The sequence below is a fragment of the Coturnix japonica genome, chromosome 2 (assembly GCF_001577835.2).
Source record: "Coturnix japonica isolate 7356 chromosome 2, Coturnix japonica 2.1, whole genome shotgun sequence".
Taxonomy (NCBI): domain Eukaryota; kingdom Metazoa; phylum Chordata; class Aves; order Galliformes; family Phasianidae; genus Coturnix; species Coturnix japonica.
The window spans coordinates 62,459,008-62,472,565 of NC_029517.1; the positions used below are offsets into that span (position 1 = coordinate 62,459,008).

General features: G+C 45.0%; 1 protein-coding gene across 4 annotated transcripts in view; it reads right to left on the minus strand.

Moving 5' to 3' along the window:
• Positions 1 to 6,069: 6,069 nt before the first annotated feature.
• The window catches only part of RNF152 (ring finger protein 152), a 40,267-nt gene continuing 32,778 nt past the window's right edge, over positions 6,070 to 13,558 (minus strand). For all 4 annotated transcript variants that reach the window (XM_015854627.2, XM_015854629.2, XM_015854628.2 and 1 more), the window contains exon 2: positions 6,070 to 11,001. In XM_015854627.2, the coding sequence (XP_015710113.1) occupies positions 10,254 to 10,877 (624 nt within the window). In that variant the 5' untranslated portion in view covers positions 10,878 to 11,001 and the 3' untranslated portion in view covers positions 6,070 to 10,253. The remainder of the gene's footprint in view (positions 11,002 to 13,558) is intronic.

The window sequence follows — 13,558 nt, forward strand, 5'->3', positions numbered from 1 at the left end:
AGGCGCATCAAGCTTGTAGAGATAGAGCTGCCCTGGGAAAGATGGGGGTTGTGACCATTCACAAGACAATCTTCTACCTCTTTCTCGTGGACCACTTGAAAGTCACCTCCACACATCTGAAACTTGGCTGGGGATCTCAGCCTGCCTTTATTACTGCGCAACTCTATTAAAGCTCTCAGTGGAACCGATGAGTGAATGTCCCAGCCAATTTTACTTTCTGTATTAAAAAAGAAAAGCACACACCAGTCTATTGAAAATCATTTTAAAGAATTTTAATCATAGCAAATGTGTCTGAACAGTTCTCATAAAATCAGTGCTTCTACATATACCAAAGGACAAGACTCCAGAGATTGACCTACAAAAATACAGGGGAAGAAAGGGCAATGGAATAGGTTGGATACAGCGACATTTAAGATACGGTTTAGGACAAGCAAAGCAAGCAAAGAATGCTTCCACAAACATTCAGAGTTATTGACAGCACTTTGATTTTACCTTTATAAAACCAATATTTGGCAAGGCCTTGACAAGGCAGCCCAGCAGCTCGTGTATCAGCAGGGGCTCAGTAGACCTTTGCAAGAAAAGAAGGGGGAAGCCTTCTAAATACTATGTTATATGTGTTCTTGCCTCTGTAATACATCAAGGTCTTCAGTCACAGCCAGGCAGCACAGGGCATGTCTGCCTTCTTTCTCAAAGCCAGAACCAAACCTCTGTTCAGTTCTTGCTTTAACTGATGGACTCATTGCATGAACATGTTCATGTCTGCTCCTCAGTGCTGAGGGAGAGAACTAGCTCACTTCAGAGCTGCACTGCAGGATGCTCCTGCTGACATTATGACCATTCCATACTTTTCCTTTGTCTTTTTGTTTTAACACCTGTCAAAGTTTATTTGCCTTCACCCAAATAAAAATATCTCTCTCCTCCTCCCCCTCTCCCTTAATAATGCAGAAACCTCTGCCAATAGGGCTAGCACAAGGACAGGCCCTGTGGGACAGGTTTGTTGGAATCACAGATCACAGAATTTCCCAAGTTGGAATGGACCCACACAATGATCAAGTCCAACTCCTGGCTCCAGGTAGGACCACGTAATCAAACCCTATGTCTGACAGCATTGCCCACCAACGCTTCTTGAGCTCTAGCAGCTTGGTGCCATGACCACTGCCTATTCCAAGGCTCATCAACCTCTGTGCTTTTCTATATGAACAACCTACCCTCCCCCGACACAGCTCCATGCTGCTCCCTCAGGCCCTACAGCAAGCTTCAACACTTCTGGTGTGATTAGGGCTGCTGCAGCTGAAGCCATCTGAGCTGACATTAAGTGAAAGGAGCTTGAAACATCTATTGGGAAGCTGATGGGCAGCTCCCCCAGAGAACACATGCAAGTGTGCGGTCAATCCTACCTCCTCCACTGCCATCCTGGCCTGCTGGTCCCAAACCTCGGGGATCATTGCCTAATCTACAGCAGAGAGATGCACCTGCATGCACCGATCCCTCTGTGTTTTGAAGCAGCAGTAGGCCTCATCTGCTTAACTCCCAGGACATACAAATATTTTTCTTCTCAAATGTCTTCTGCTGAGCAAGCTGCAGGCTCCAGAGCAGGAAAGCTACTGGGACTCATTGGGAGCACAGCTGAAATGCAGGGGGCACCTCCTCTTTCTTAAGTAGATCTAGAACTGATGGTACAAACGAGGCCTGAATTAAGAACAGTGTTACTCTTTTTGTTTTTCCTAGTTCCTGTTTTTGTGGGGTTTTTTTGTTTGTTTTTTTTCCCCAAAGCAATTAGAAGCAAAATGAGGCTGGGGAAGGGGATAGAAGGATGAGAAACACTTTTTAGAGCCTACCAGAAGAGAATCTGAGGAGCACGGCAGGTCTCAGCCTAGAACACTGCAACCAGCAGCCCATTTTGGTAATCTCTTACCTGAAGTTGAATGAAAGAACAGGTTCTTCAGTTCACAGAACAGGAGGTGGCTGAGAGACCTCCACATCTGTGACAGTTTAGCTGAAGGATCCTTACAGAAAGGTTTTGACATTTCTTTCAAACATTCAATTCTTATCTATTGCAAAACAAGCGTGAGTTCCAAGCTCTAACCTGAGATGAGCTCAACTACTCTTTCAGCAAGGAGAATGTTCCCATTGTGTCCCTGCTGAGCTGTTGTTCCAGCAGAGGTTTGTGGCAGGAGCCAGCTTTGTTCCAGGCTGTTTTACACCTGCCCCATGACACCTCTTATCTCCTTGGGCCACGCAAGCAAATGCAGCAGCTGTGGCTTGCACAGAAGTGATATAACCAAACTCTCATCTTCTTCTTGCAAAAATCAGGTCACTGAGCCAATCAAGGATTTCAACATCTCTTCAGGAGAGGGATAATTTGCCCACAAAATTGGTCAATACCTCCTTATAAAAGGCTGCTTGCTGTACATCTATAAAACGAGGACTGCCACTGCATATAGGACATATGACAAAGAACCTCGCAGGCTGAGTCCACTAACGGCTTTAAATGAGGTACGAGACCCAAGTTTGATCTCTGAGAACCGACAGCCAAAGCTAATTCCACACCCAATGCTCAAAACCCAGAAAGCCCAGGCTTTGCACATTTCAGCGAGCATCTCAAATTGAACAGGCAGCATGTGATGTTTCATTGAGATCTTGGTGCTACTGCAGCTTTCATCTGTTAGGAGGTTTACGAGATATTACAAAACAGAAGCACAAACATTTGGAAACCCATCAGACCTAAGCCAAGCCATGAATACGGGGTTTCTTCTTCCTTCCCCTCTCCACCCCCCAAAGTGGAATCAGAGAATTGATGTCACTGATGCACTAGAACTGCAACAAAAAGAGCTGATAATGAGGAATCTTACTCATAGAATTTGGTAGCGCAAACCGTTTCTAGTCTCTGATTTGTTTTGCTGCTTATATTGCTGTTGCTTTCCTCCCCCCCCAAAAAATACTAGGGTTATAGTATCTTGAAAGCTATAATAACCCAAAACGTTTATTTACAGAGCGCTGACGATGATGGCAGTACACTAAAGGGGTATGACAGATGTATTACATTACTCTGTACAAAGCCCTGGAGATGTTCCTATTTGTGTGGAGACTTGTTATCGTTTTCATCACTGAAAACACCACAGAAGTCTCAGGTACATTCAGATAGGTTTCTCCTTGCAGATCTGCAGGAAAACAGACTGGCAAAGCAATGGGCAGAAAAAGAAACAGGAGACAGCAGCCTCACAAGGAAGCAGTGCGAAGTGCTTTCTAGGCTCCTTGTTACAGAGGACAAAAGGAAGAGCTCAAACCCAAGGATGTCAGGCATCAGCAATAACAAACACAAATAGCATCTAGAGTATTAAAAAACACCCTCGTTTATCCACTACTCCTCAGCAACATCTCTCTCGATCCCTGGGGTTCGCTGGAGCTGCTTCATGCTTGTTGTGCCTGGATGGCTGCCGAGAGATATTCAGTGTTGTTGCAATGCTTTGTTTACCACAAAGCTACGCTCCTTGCTGGTAACATTTTACAACTCTTATCACGCTGTTCAGTGCAGCTACAGCTGTCCAAACCTTGTCTTCTCTAAACCAGATGAGGTCAGAAAGGAAAAGAGAGCACAGCGCATGTAGCCACTGCAGTTGGCCAGTTTAGCAAACACAGTCATTAAGCAGGGATTCTGTTGTATCAACCTGTAGGTTTAGCAAATCCCTCAGCATTTCAAAACAGCGGGAGAAACAGTATTAGAATCCAATTTCTTTCTCCAGAGTTCTTTAACTCACAGCCACTCTGCATTCTTAGGATGGCTTCTGCCATAGGCTGGGACCGGATAGTTTTACTTTATTATTACTATTATTTCCTTCTATGAGTTAAGAATTGCCAGCCAGGTACAATCAGCAATTAAAAATAAAAGTACAGGTTTCTACATTCAAATGCTTGAAAACAGCCGCCCTGGGGGACTACAGAGCCTCTGCTACCCAATATGTTTCCAAAGAGCAATATCGTCTTACCCATAGCACAGCTGATTAACTTCACGTTACACAAAGAATTACTGCAGATTAGCAAAGTAAAAATAAATAAATAAATAAATAAATAAATTCTTAAAGGTAAAGTCCACCTCTCTTCAAGAAAGCATTCAGTGCATGGCCAGATCCCTTCACCTTCTGTACATTTAATGCTTTAGTTCTTGCTCAGTATATTAACCCCAATCATGTCCCAAATATTCCAGTAAATTCCTTAAGTAAATATTTGAGAAACATCTGTGACTGTTATTCCAAATAATTTAAGCAAGAAATTATTCATTTGCATTTCAGTCAGCAAATTGGCCGTGCCTGGAGACTGAGCTTCCTTTCATTCTCGCAGTCAGCCACGTGCACGTGGTACATGATGGGCTGCTTTGAAAGTACCGTAAGATCATAGAATCACTGAATGGCCTGGGTTGGAAAGGACCACAACGATCACCCAGTTTCAACCCCCCTGCTATGTGCAGGGTCGCCAACCACCAGACCAGGCTGCCCAGAGCCACATCCAGCCTGGCCTTGAATGCCTCCAGGGATGGGGCATCCACAACCTCCTTGGGCAATTGTTACACTGCATCACCATCCTCTGAGTGAAAAACCTCCTCCTAATATCCAACCTAAACCTCCCAAAGTAAAAGTACACGCTTTTTACAATGCCAAAGCACCTTGCAGGGATGGATTCTTTTTTGTTTGCTTTCAAATCTTGAGGCACATTCTTACCCTCTTAACGACACACAAACCCCAGTGCTGCAGGTCTAGGCAGCACACATAGGAGCCTATGGGGCAATGCTTCCAAAACCAGTAAGCACACTCACATCCACTTTGTCATTTTCAAGATGCATGAACCAGTACTCTTGAGCAAGAAGGCCAAGTTTCTCAATTTATCTATTGACTCCATCCCAAGAACCAAAGCAGGTCACACACTGTTCATCTGATCCTCCTGCTTTCCCAATTCAGGCATCTAGCTATTCTGTGGCTCCCGAGCTTGGAGGCACAAAGCAAGATGTGGCTTCCTCATGGGAGCCCCAGACAAGATGCCACCTCTGGAGCAGCTGGTGCTATGCAGCAGCATTGGGTGCCTGTTTGCACAAGGCAGTTCAAAGGGAACTGCATTCATCTCATGCAGAAAGCCAGACAGCAATACCTGGGCTTTGTGCTATCATGCCATCTATCTCAGCACCATAAAGTACACAACCTTCCTGAGCTGTAAGTGCCCGGGGCCCTTTTTCTAATCCTCTTGGCCTCTATTACACAAGAGCACGTGCTGTGTGCTTACCCTCCTTACCTGAACAACACGTGCTCATACGTGCAGGGGCTCAGTGCATTCCCACCAGTCTCCATCTCACTGCCACAATTAGTATATATACGTTATGAATGAGAAAGGGGGGAAAAACAGGCTTGTGTAAATCTGAAAGGGACTGAGGGAAGGATAGAACTATTTTTTCTGGCTGTGGATCTCATCCAGTCTCTCTGAATCTCTTTAGATGTATAGAAACTTGTTAGAACAAAAATTATATGACTTACTTAGTGCTAAAATGAGAAATTTATATAAGCATAAAGAAACACTGGGTAAAAAAAAACTGCATTTATTAAGCCTTAAATTTCACTGAACTTTGAAGGTAATTTTTTTCATTAAAGGTGCTCAAGGCAACTTTAGAAACATCTGCAAAAATCACTCGACTTTGAGGATGAAGCAAGCAGCTCTGTTTGTTGACACGAGCATGCAAGAGGCAAAGTGACAACGAGAAAGAACAGAACGGCCCCAGCTGTCAGGCCCACGGACAGCGGACAGCATGGGAAAGGTCACTAAAGCATGCTGTAAATCCACTGCAGCATCACCAGGCCATCTCACCCTGCTGAAGCTCTTGCACAAAAACATCGCCTCCAGGGCCAGCTGATACTTCAGCAGCCTCCTGGATGACACTGGGACTTATTTGCTCCCATGCAATGTCTTCTTCCCTTCATCCCTGCTTTGCCCTCATCCAAACACAGAGGAAGTCTGGAAATAGACAAATCTCAATATATATGCAATTAGGATAAAGAAACTGGGTAATAATTTTTTTCTTTCATTTTAGCCCCATTATGAATGTACCAAAACCAGTCCAAAGTCAGCCACCCTTGTTTCAGAAGACCTATGACAAAGGCAGCCCAAGGCTCATGGCATAACCATGACTGTGAGGGCAAAGCCAGGTCCCCATCAGTGCAATGCACGTCAGGTCAAGGCCAACAGCCCCTCACTTCCATGAGCACAAAGTGTACATAAAACTTACAAATCATCTGATTACCCAGACAGAAAAGTCTGTTGCATAGCTTCGTAGTCTTCAGCTCTAATTTCATATTCCATGGTAATCAAATGTGAAAATCCCTTTGTCGTTTACTACAACCCACACTTAACGCTTTGCCTTAAAACACTAAGAATCGAATTTCAGCCAACCCCTCATAATAAAAACAGCAACTCTGCCAAATTCCCATCCACGCTCTTCACTTGATAGCAAAGTAACAGAGGTACCGTAATTCATTTGATATCAGCCTTTTCCTGCTGATGTTTTATTCAGACCAAGCTTCATTAATAAAGATGAAACTCTGGACTCATGATAGCTCCATGTTCACAAAACATTCAGGCTCCTTTACATCGCAGTTAAGCACAAAGAATTACTGAACACCATTTCCTAAAAGAAATCCCGCATACCAAAATTGCGTATTTTGAATCTTTAAAATTCACTGAACCAAATTTCACAGAGCGAATCCAGGAGGATTTCACAGAGCGAAAGCAGGAGCCATAAATGGAAGTCGGGGCCTTCTGGGATAACAAAGAGGCTGGACCCCAGCGCACACATCCTTCCCATTAAACAAGCCATTTAATACGCGTTCACAAAGTAACTTGCTCTAAAAATGCAGGTGCATTTGTAATTCCCCACAATCACTTTCAGTCTAATTTTTGGCTGCTCAGACAACACTGCAGTCACAGTTAAGTCTCTTTTTTTGTTTGGTGGAACTCAGCAGTGGCTTTGACTTCTTACCGGACAGCAGGCAACAAAAATTAGCCAAAAACTCAGTGATTTTCACACAATTCCAAATGTCTCCACAGAGAAAACATACAAAGACGAGGATGCTTTTGGAAAACAAAAAAGAACAAAACTGATCCAAACTCTGTTTCTAGCAGTACTTTTCAGTGCCAGAGATCAGGCCTTGGAACACAGGATGACTACTGACACATTCAAGAAACATTTTTAACACCGCACATGACAACAAACTATTCAGTTCTCTTCTGTGTAAGTCAGCAGATATATGAGGTGAGCCAACACGATGTGGCAGCTGCAAATTTAAACTGAGAGTCACAGTCCGAAGCCAGAACAAAACCGGCTCCTGAATTGCTGTTAGAAAAGAAGGAATTAACGTACACACCGCACACGCAGACAAAAACCTTGAGGCTTTCCTTATTGCTCGTACACAAGGCCGTAGGCAGGTAAATGGCTGGATCAGAAATTAGGTCACACATGCATTTCAGCAGGCATAAAGAGTACAGGAAATTCATATTAACGAAACAATGCACTGCATTATGTAACACACGATGGTATTCTGCTAATACAGTACGTCATTAACACCAGATAAACTCCACTTCTGCCTGTTGCACAATGTGTTATGCAGTGTGGCATTTTAACCTAATTTCTGGTTGCTCCTTCATACTGCAACTCTTCATGTAGGGATGAAGAGGGGCAGTTTTCACAACAACTCTGCAGTGCAGAGAAACCTTGGCCTCAAGAGCTCCAGTGGGGCAGGTACGGCCAGCACAAGGTTAGGATTAATGCTGTTATCTCCTGGGCCTGCTCTCTGACTGCTTCGTGTCTTTATGCAGCCATCAAAAACTCTGATACGCAGAAGTTGATGCAAAATGCTTCCACGCTGTTCTTAGAGCATCTTCTAGCTATGCTACGTACTCCTGGTATAAGCATGAATTGCTACAGGGGATAAGGCAGTAGAGGGCTGAGTCCTGTATCTAGTCACTTCCTTAAGAGTCTATAAAGGCAAAAGTTTTTAGTGAACTGGTTTTTCTTTACATAATAAGCAGCGCAGTGTGGATGTCACCAGATACCTGGCTGCCTACCGGGAACAAAAGACTAACACGCTCCCAGACACATTCTGGAGTTCCTGTCATTCCCTACTGCTACCAAACCAAATGTGCTGCTGAGAGATGTCAATGCCTTGCAGTTCTCCTAAGTTCAAGGCATACCGCACGTTGCCTTGCACAAAAAAAAGGCATTGAATTTGTTATCTGAGGATAATGTTGTGGTTTGTTTTTTTTTTCCGTGCTATGAATATCTATGACAGTTCCTCTCCAAACGTGACCATACATACACCATAACAATTAAGCACCATATGTTTTTGCTATCCTGCAGTTAACAGAAATTAAGGAAGAAAATGGTGGTGTGTGAATGAGGAGGGGAAGAAATCCAGCACTAAGTCAGAGGTATGTTCTTTGACAAGTTCTAGTTGAGAATGTTTACTGTGAACCAGAAACAAAACCAGAAAGCCACCACCATCTACAAGGCCAACCTGAGCACTGTACAAGTCAAAGTTACGCTCTCCGTTGTTGTAATACAACCTTAAACAATCTCTAATTACTACAGAGAGCACTGGGTGGACAAGTCACTCTTCGGGGAGATTACACGTAAGGAATTGCTCGTACTTTGTACCTGCAAAAAGAACCAGTGCTAATCAATAGTACTTTCTGTCTTAGTAAAGGCCTGCTATGCGCCTCCCAGTTCGATCCTTAAATCTCACAGACGTCAGCATTCACACTTACCAATTCACACAGAGCTCTATTTAAGCTACAAACAGTACTAACTAAATCTAGCGGAGCAAAGGTGCTGCTGAAATGGAGGTTCAGGAATTTGGCTCATTCTGAGTAGAGAACTGCAAATAACTGGGAGATCAGAACATTCATAGGTGGACAGGGATATTTCCTGTGCTTTTTTTTTTCTCCACATCTGTCACAACGAAGACCAACATTCATATGAAACGTGGCAAAAGGTCTGCATTATGCTCGCCTACGCATTTTGACACCATGACAGCCACAGTGATTTATGAGGGGCAGCACAACCCAGAAGAGGGCTTGGCTGACCTGTGTTCTTCTTCCAGCTCTGTCACTGCCTCTTACACATAAGCGTAAAGATTGCACAGAAGGGTCCGTGGTCTGTTGGCATGGTGAGGCTTCCTTAGCACAACTCCTTTTTCACACCGCCCATGGGTGTGCAGCTGTATCTCCTGTGAGACAGGGAGGCAAAACAGGTGTACATTTTTTCTATGAAAAAATTAAGAAAGCCCAACCTCTAGAAAAAGAAAAGGAAGAACGATTGGCTGGCACGTCCATGCAGGAAGGAGTCTTCAGACTTCTCATGACCCACTTCTTCACTAATGGCCATGAAGGCCAATCTGCAGGAAGCCCTGTTGCCAGATCAGAGGTAAAACAGTATGACTAATGTTCACCATTCAGAGCCATTCTTCATGTGAAGTAGGGTAGGCAGAAATGTTTGGCTGCGTCGTTAAGTATTCCTCCTAGGCTCACTTTGCTTCCCTGCTCAAAACCTCCTTCAAATAGAAGATTCCAGAAGCATCAACTTCCCCATAACCAAAAACAGTGGGGAAAAATCAGACATAGAGGCAAAAAACCACACACCACAGAACCAAACGATCGCTTGTAAAATGTTTCCTTTTAAAAACTATTGTACAACCTCCTAACTTAATTTAATTAATGTGCAGTTTAAAACATAGAAAATGTCTTAACAACTGAATGATTTCTCTTTTACAAGTCTTCCCCTTCCCCCCAATTAAAAAATAACACGTGGGTTGGTATCGAACACTTTTCATTGAGTCACGGGCCAGATCTCCTTCAGTTCTACATGGAGTAGTTCTGATTTTGAGCTACCGTGGTTAGAGAAGAGCTCATACCGCATACTTTACAGTACAATCACAGATGTCTTTAATCTCATAACACAATAAAAACTGCCATAAATTACAGTCCCTTTGATAAATGATTATGGTGATGCATGCAGTCCTCCTCACTGCTGTTACCATCGGACAGGGGACATAGGTTTCTCCACTGGCTGCCGAGGGCTGTGGCCGGGACGGCGCACCACCGTCTGGGAACAAAGCATCCTGCAGTCATCGGCCAAAGTTGCAGTGAATTGTCTCACTCGATACCACCACCACCACCACCCCAAGCCCTGGGTGAGCAACCCTGGGGCAGCCTCCCACCCCTCAGCCGCATGAGATCACCGTGAAGCGCTTGGAAATGCACGACATGTTGTGGAGGACGATGCCCAGGAGAAAGACCAAGACGCAGGCCACCAGGATCACAGTGCAAACCCCCGACCAGGTGGAGCTCTTCACCACACCTCTGCGGTCAGCCTCCTCCGCACCCGCCTCAGCAGGAAGGCCACCCTGCAGCGGCTGCTGCTCTGCCGGGATCGTCACCACTGCCAGGGACTTCTGCTGGCTGCCAGGCAGGAGGCGGCAGCCGATGTCTCCCGGCAGCATGGCCCTCTCCTTGGAGAGGGGCAGGGGCAGCATGTAGCACCCATTGCTGGGGAGTTTGATGAAGACAGGGGTGTGCTCAGAGGTGTGGGGGATGGCGATGACAGCGATCACCTCGGGGTCATCGGGCAGCTGTGACACGGAGTAGCCCGGTGGCAGCTTGGTGATGCCGCGGCACCAGGGACACCGCAGGTCCTTCTGGCTGGTCCTCATCTGCTGCAGGCACACAGAGCAGCACGTATGCTTGCAGTCCAGCAGCTTGGGCCGCCGGCGCGGGCTGTAGTAGTTGAAGCAAATCTGGCACTCCAGCAGGGAGTCCTGGGACAGCGTCTCCATGGTGGCTGGCATGCACGGCGCAGAAAGGCACCACCAAACTGGTGGGAGTCTGACCGCAGTGTCCCACAGCCACCTTCAACTGCTTCTTCTCAAGAAGGCTGGGAGAAGTGCAGAGAAACCTCCAGCCCTTCAGCACCTGAGGCAAACAGAGAAACACAAATTAGGTGGTTACTGACAGGAACATGGGGAAACAAGAGCCTAACTACGGGTCACGGAAAACTAGAGATGACCTCGTAAGGCAACAGATTTGTTTCTCTCACAAGGCTTAACAAGCAAGTCTTATTTTGTCAGCTTTACCAAACCTGTCACAAGAGCCAGCACTCACCCTTTTCTTGCAGTTATAAAATCACTACCAACCCTTCAGATATTTATGCCCATGAAAGGAGAGGCACGAAGCAAGTTCTCCAGCATCCACCTCATTTTCAGAGCTCCCTTTCAGCCCTTTCTATACCGTAACAATTCTTCTAATTTTGCCCTCTAAAACCCTGAGGATTTCTAGCTATTTGGCCCAGCCACTAAATCTGCAGGCAAGGTGGAAGGAAAAAAAAAACATTTAAACAGATGCATTTCCACAGGCAGCTGTGGAAGCTCAAATGCATACATGAATGAGCAACCACCTAACTACATCGGAACACCCACTCTCCTGCGCAACAGAAAGAAATGGCAAGTTCTTCAGTTAAATTAACTGTGGGCTAGGTTAGACAAACAGCTTGTGAAATAAACCTTGTCCCTAACAAAGGCATCCCCCGAGGTGAAAGGCTCTGCTGAGAGCCCAGGACTGCAGCACACCATGGAGAAGGCACAGCACTGAAAGCAAGCTGTTGTTGGCCTTGTTTTGAGCTAGTCATTAAAAAAGGATTCCTTGCACTCCCCCACTTACTGCTTACAGCTATGCAAAAAGAGGCAGCTGTATTTACTTCCACAGCGAGTTGTTCAGCCTTGTTTGATTTCAGCCACTCCAACGCATGATACATATGAAGGGGAGATATTCTTACAACTTTTTGCTCCACCTTCCTCACTGTATTTGAAGTAGTATCAAATCAAATTTGCATCCAGATAATACAAGAAAACAAATCCAAAATATCTGCGTGGGGACCTTTGATCATCTCTTACCACAACATTATACGCAGGTAACGCCACAACTGTTGGATGATTTTTTTCCCTTCCACAGCGTTATTTCTTGTTCTTTCCTACAGGTCACAGCAACTAGGGTGCAACATGCTAATCAATAGGTGACAGCAGCAGAACAGAAATAATGTCACTCAAGAATACAAACCGGGCATAAACACGGGGTTTGCAATGCAGGGTAAGCCTCTGGACTATAAAGTCCCACATCCTGCCAATATTTGAACTGGGAAAACAAAATACACGTCATCTCTTCAGATGCTAATGACTTGTCACTGGCTGGCAGCACTGGCCCTGCTGCCGATTTTGTAACAGCAGTGGATTTTGGCTCACAAAATGCTTCAACAAACATGCAGTGACAACCCTGACTCAGGAGGCAGCAACAGGGGCTGAGGTTATGAAAGCTGGAGCTTGTGAGAAAAGCCATGTTCCAGCCATGGGAATCAGTCTTTTGGGATGTTTTGTCTAAGACCCTGGCCAGCGCGAAGCCTGCACAGGGATTGGGACGAGGCGCCCAAGTACCAGATGTACACTGCGCAAGGCATTAACAGACACCTCACATGCAGAAGGAACTTAACACTGCCATGGAGGGGGCTCTGCATTCACAGCTCATGTGCAGGCTACAACCAAGGGAAAAGAGCTGAAAATGAGTAAAGGAATGATCCTTTTGCATCACTATCCCCACATCGCTAATGCAAAGGCAGGCACAAGGAAGACTGGAAGAAAGGATCTTCAAAAGACTGGAATGCACCTAAGAAAGAAAAATGGAAGAGCCAGACACCTCCTAGCTGAAAAACAATTAAGAAAGTCCAGATCAGAAACATGTTAAGGGAACTCAGGAAGGGATCGCTCAAAAGTCACCAGACACAGTTTCCTGAGATCAACCAACCACGTGACCCAGAAATTTTATACAAATTCTTTGTAGTCATGCATTCTCACTGACAAATGAGCTCAGACATTAAAAAGATGCAACTCTGATGTCCGAGAGATAGCCCTAGACATCTGCAAAACTGTTAAAAAAAATGTTATAACAATACTGCAATGCTTTTATGAGAAGTAGAATAGAACAGTGAAATTCTCTGACCCCACTGGGTTGTCACCTCTAACCACTTCTCTCCAGTTACAGCGCTCAAGTTAAACTAGTTTTTATTGATCTTCAAGCAAATGAGATCATGCTCATTTTTTTCTGACCTCCTATCCTTGCTCAGGAGTTACATATTCATGTGCTATCGAGCCCTTCATCCCTGTTGCAGTGACATTCTTAAGGCAGAAGATCAGTGCTAGGAGAGAAAGAAGTAAGGTATTTGGAACAGAAAAAAAGTGAAATAAAAGTCACCTCCAAGCAAAGAGTGTCCAAGAAAAACAAAAATATCCATCCCAATGAAAAGACCTTGGCTGGTCTGAATGCTAAGTAACGGTGTGAGGCATTTCTCCAACAGATCCAAGTTACAAAGCACTGGTGCTATCTAAGGGAACGAAAGGAAAAAAACCAAAACAATGTGGAGTCAAACTGGAAGGGTATGATGGGACATAAGACCTGCATGATGTTTGGGCTCAACGATCCCTGC